This window comes from Mus caroli, chromosome 19, assembly GCF_900094665.2.
Source record: "Mus caroli chromosome 19, CAROLI_EIJ_v1.1, whole genome shotgun sequence".
Lineage (NCBI taxonomy): Eukaryota > Metazoa > Chordata > Mammalia > Rodentia > Muridae > Mus > Mus caroli.
In genome coordinates this window covers 3,885,917-3,888,114 of record NC_034588.1, presented here as the reverse complement: position 1 = coordinate 3,888,114, position 2,198 = coordinate 3,885,917, and the positions used below count along the sequence as shown (strand labels likewise).

The following is a 2,198-nucleotide window of genomic DNA, read 5'->3' as shown; positions in this document are numbered from 1 at the left end:
GAAAAACCAAAAAAAAAAAATAAATAAATAAATAAGTAAAATAAAAACATGAGGCAGGGTCTCATGTAGCCCAGTCTGACCACATTTGACTTTGAACCGATAACCTCTTTAGTGCTGAGATAACAGGCATGTGCCACCACTTGTGGTTTATGTGGTGCTGGGGAATCAAACCCGGGACTTTGTGTTAGGCAAGCACTTTCTTAAAACTACACCGCAGCCAAGGCCCTTTTTTGGAGCTCTTCTGTTTTAACTGACAATGGGTCCTGAATCCAGATATCTGGGCATTGAATTAGGGGTAGAACCAAAGCACTGCCACTGAAGAAACAGTGACAACCAAGCCATGCCCTCTCTTACGCCCATTTAGTGGGAGGTTGAGGCATGAAGACAGAGCTCGGGAATTCAGGCCAGCTTGGGCAACATACTGAGACCCTGTCTCAAAACAAGGGTCTGGGGGCTGGAGAGATGGCGTTTGGTGCATAGCCTCATGAAGGCTGGTCCGGGTTCCAGCACCCATATAACAAGCTTGTAACTCCAGCTCCAACGCATTTGACATCCTGTCCTGACCTTGTGTAAGCATCCAGACACATACCTGTGCTCACACACATGCATCATACAAATATAGATAAAACACATCTTTAAAAGATACAAAACCCCAGCAGGGCAGTGTGGCACACACCTATAATCCAGCATTTATGCTATAGAAGCTGTGGATGTTCAAGGCCAGCCTGGTCTACTGAGTGAGTTCCAGAAATCCTGTCTCTGTGTAGACAACAAACAACAAAAACAAAAAAAGAGAAGAAACTGTATAGAAAGCAAGGACACAGGGAATGATTTATTTAAAAAGTATTCGCTTCACCAGCATGAAGATTTGGCATTGACTACCCAGCAACCGGCTAGTCTTTAGCCCTAGTGGTGGTAGGGGGAGAGGCAGGGAGCTCCCTGGAGCCCACTGTTCAGCTTGTCTAGCCAAAACAGTGAGCTTCAGGTTTAGTGAAAAAAACCTGTCAACAAAAAAAAGAAAAAGAAAGAAAGAAAAGATGGAGAGCTGTTAGATGAGATGCCAGACATCAAGCTCTGGCCTTCACCCACATGGAAAACAGCACACATACACACCAGTGACCATAGTGGCACATGAGTATTTCCAGGACCAGGAACAGGAGAATCTCAAGTTCAAGCCCAGGTCTGGGTGGGGTGCATAGTGAGACTCCTGCCTGTCACCCTTTCCCCCCACAGATAAATACATCTTTTTAAAAACCAAGGACCTTTATTTCAAGGCTGGAAATGGACTTGACCCAGTGTCCCCTCCATCCTTAGAGTCTCTCTGTGTCTGTATCTCCCCCTCTCATGTGCTGGGGATTGAACCTCAGGCCCAAGTTGCTTTCTTTAGTGTGGGTGCTGGATTTTCTGCCTTAGTCTATTTCACTGAGGGACTTCCCATGCCTAAGGACTGCCTGAACTGGGAGCGCCTACAGAATTCTTGCCCTGAGGGATCCTTCTTTCTTGTACTCTATGTAGGATATCACCATTGGGCTCACTTCCTGCTTCGTGTGTTGTCTTCTGCCTGCGGGCTGGGTCCTGTCACACCTGGAGAGCTACAAGAAGCGGGAGTGAAGGGAGCAGTCTTCCCTCATCCTTTGACTAGACCACTCTTGCCAGCCCAACTTGATCATGTTTCCTGCATTCCTGGCTGGCCTTCCCCGGGATCATGTTATTCAATTCCAGTCACCTCTTCTGCAATCATGACCTCTCGATGTCTCCATGGTGACAACTGGGACCACATGTATTGGCTCTGCTTGGTGGGGTCCCCCTTTGTAACAATAAAGTCTATTTAAACCTTGCTCCAGAAATGCATCGTGTCCTCCTGCACCGGGCTTCTGCCTCCACACAGAAACAAGGATGCTGTTGGACATCTGGCTGGTCCAGGCCCAGTGCTAAGGTTTGTTGGGTGTCTGGGAAACACCAGTTGTTATTGAGCACTCTACCTTGATGCTTATCCCTTCCGGTTCCCTTGCCTGTGCCAAGCTATTGGCTCCCTGTAAGTGCATGTGTGCATGCCTAGGGCCCCGTCTTTAAGGCCAGCTTTGTAGCTGGAATCCTTTACCAAGCATCTTTCCTGGCTTGGATGTCCGTCCATGTGCAGGGTCTTGCAAGTAGAGGTGTGGTGGTAACCTGGACACTGCTACCACTTCATGTCAAAT

The 2,198-nt window shown here is 47.8% G+C and overlaps 1 protein-coding gene across 1 annotated transcript in view; it reads left to right on the top strand.

Annotated features, from left to right (window-relative positions):
- Positions 1 to 1,838, top strand: part of LOC110285636 (cytochrome c oxidase subunit 8A, mitochondrial) — a 2,626-nt gene extending 788 nt beyond the window's left edge. Inside the window, exon 2 of the mRNA XM_021151945.1 lies at positions 1,516 to 1,838. Coding sequence (XP_021007604.1) covers positions 1,516 to 1,611 — 96 coding nt within the window. The 3' untranslated portion in view covers positions 1,612 to 1,838. The remainder of the gene's footprint in view (positions 1 to 1,515) is intronic.
- Positions 1,839 to 2,198: the final 360 nt, after the last annotated feature.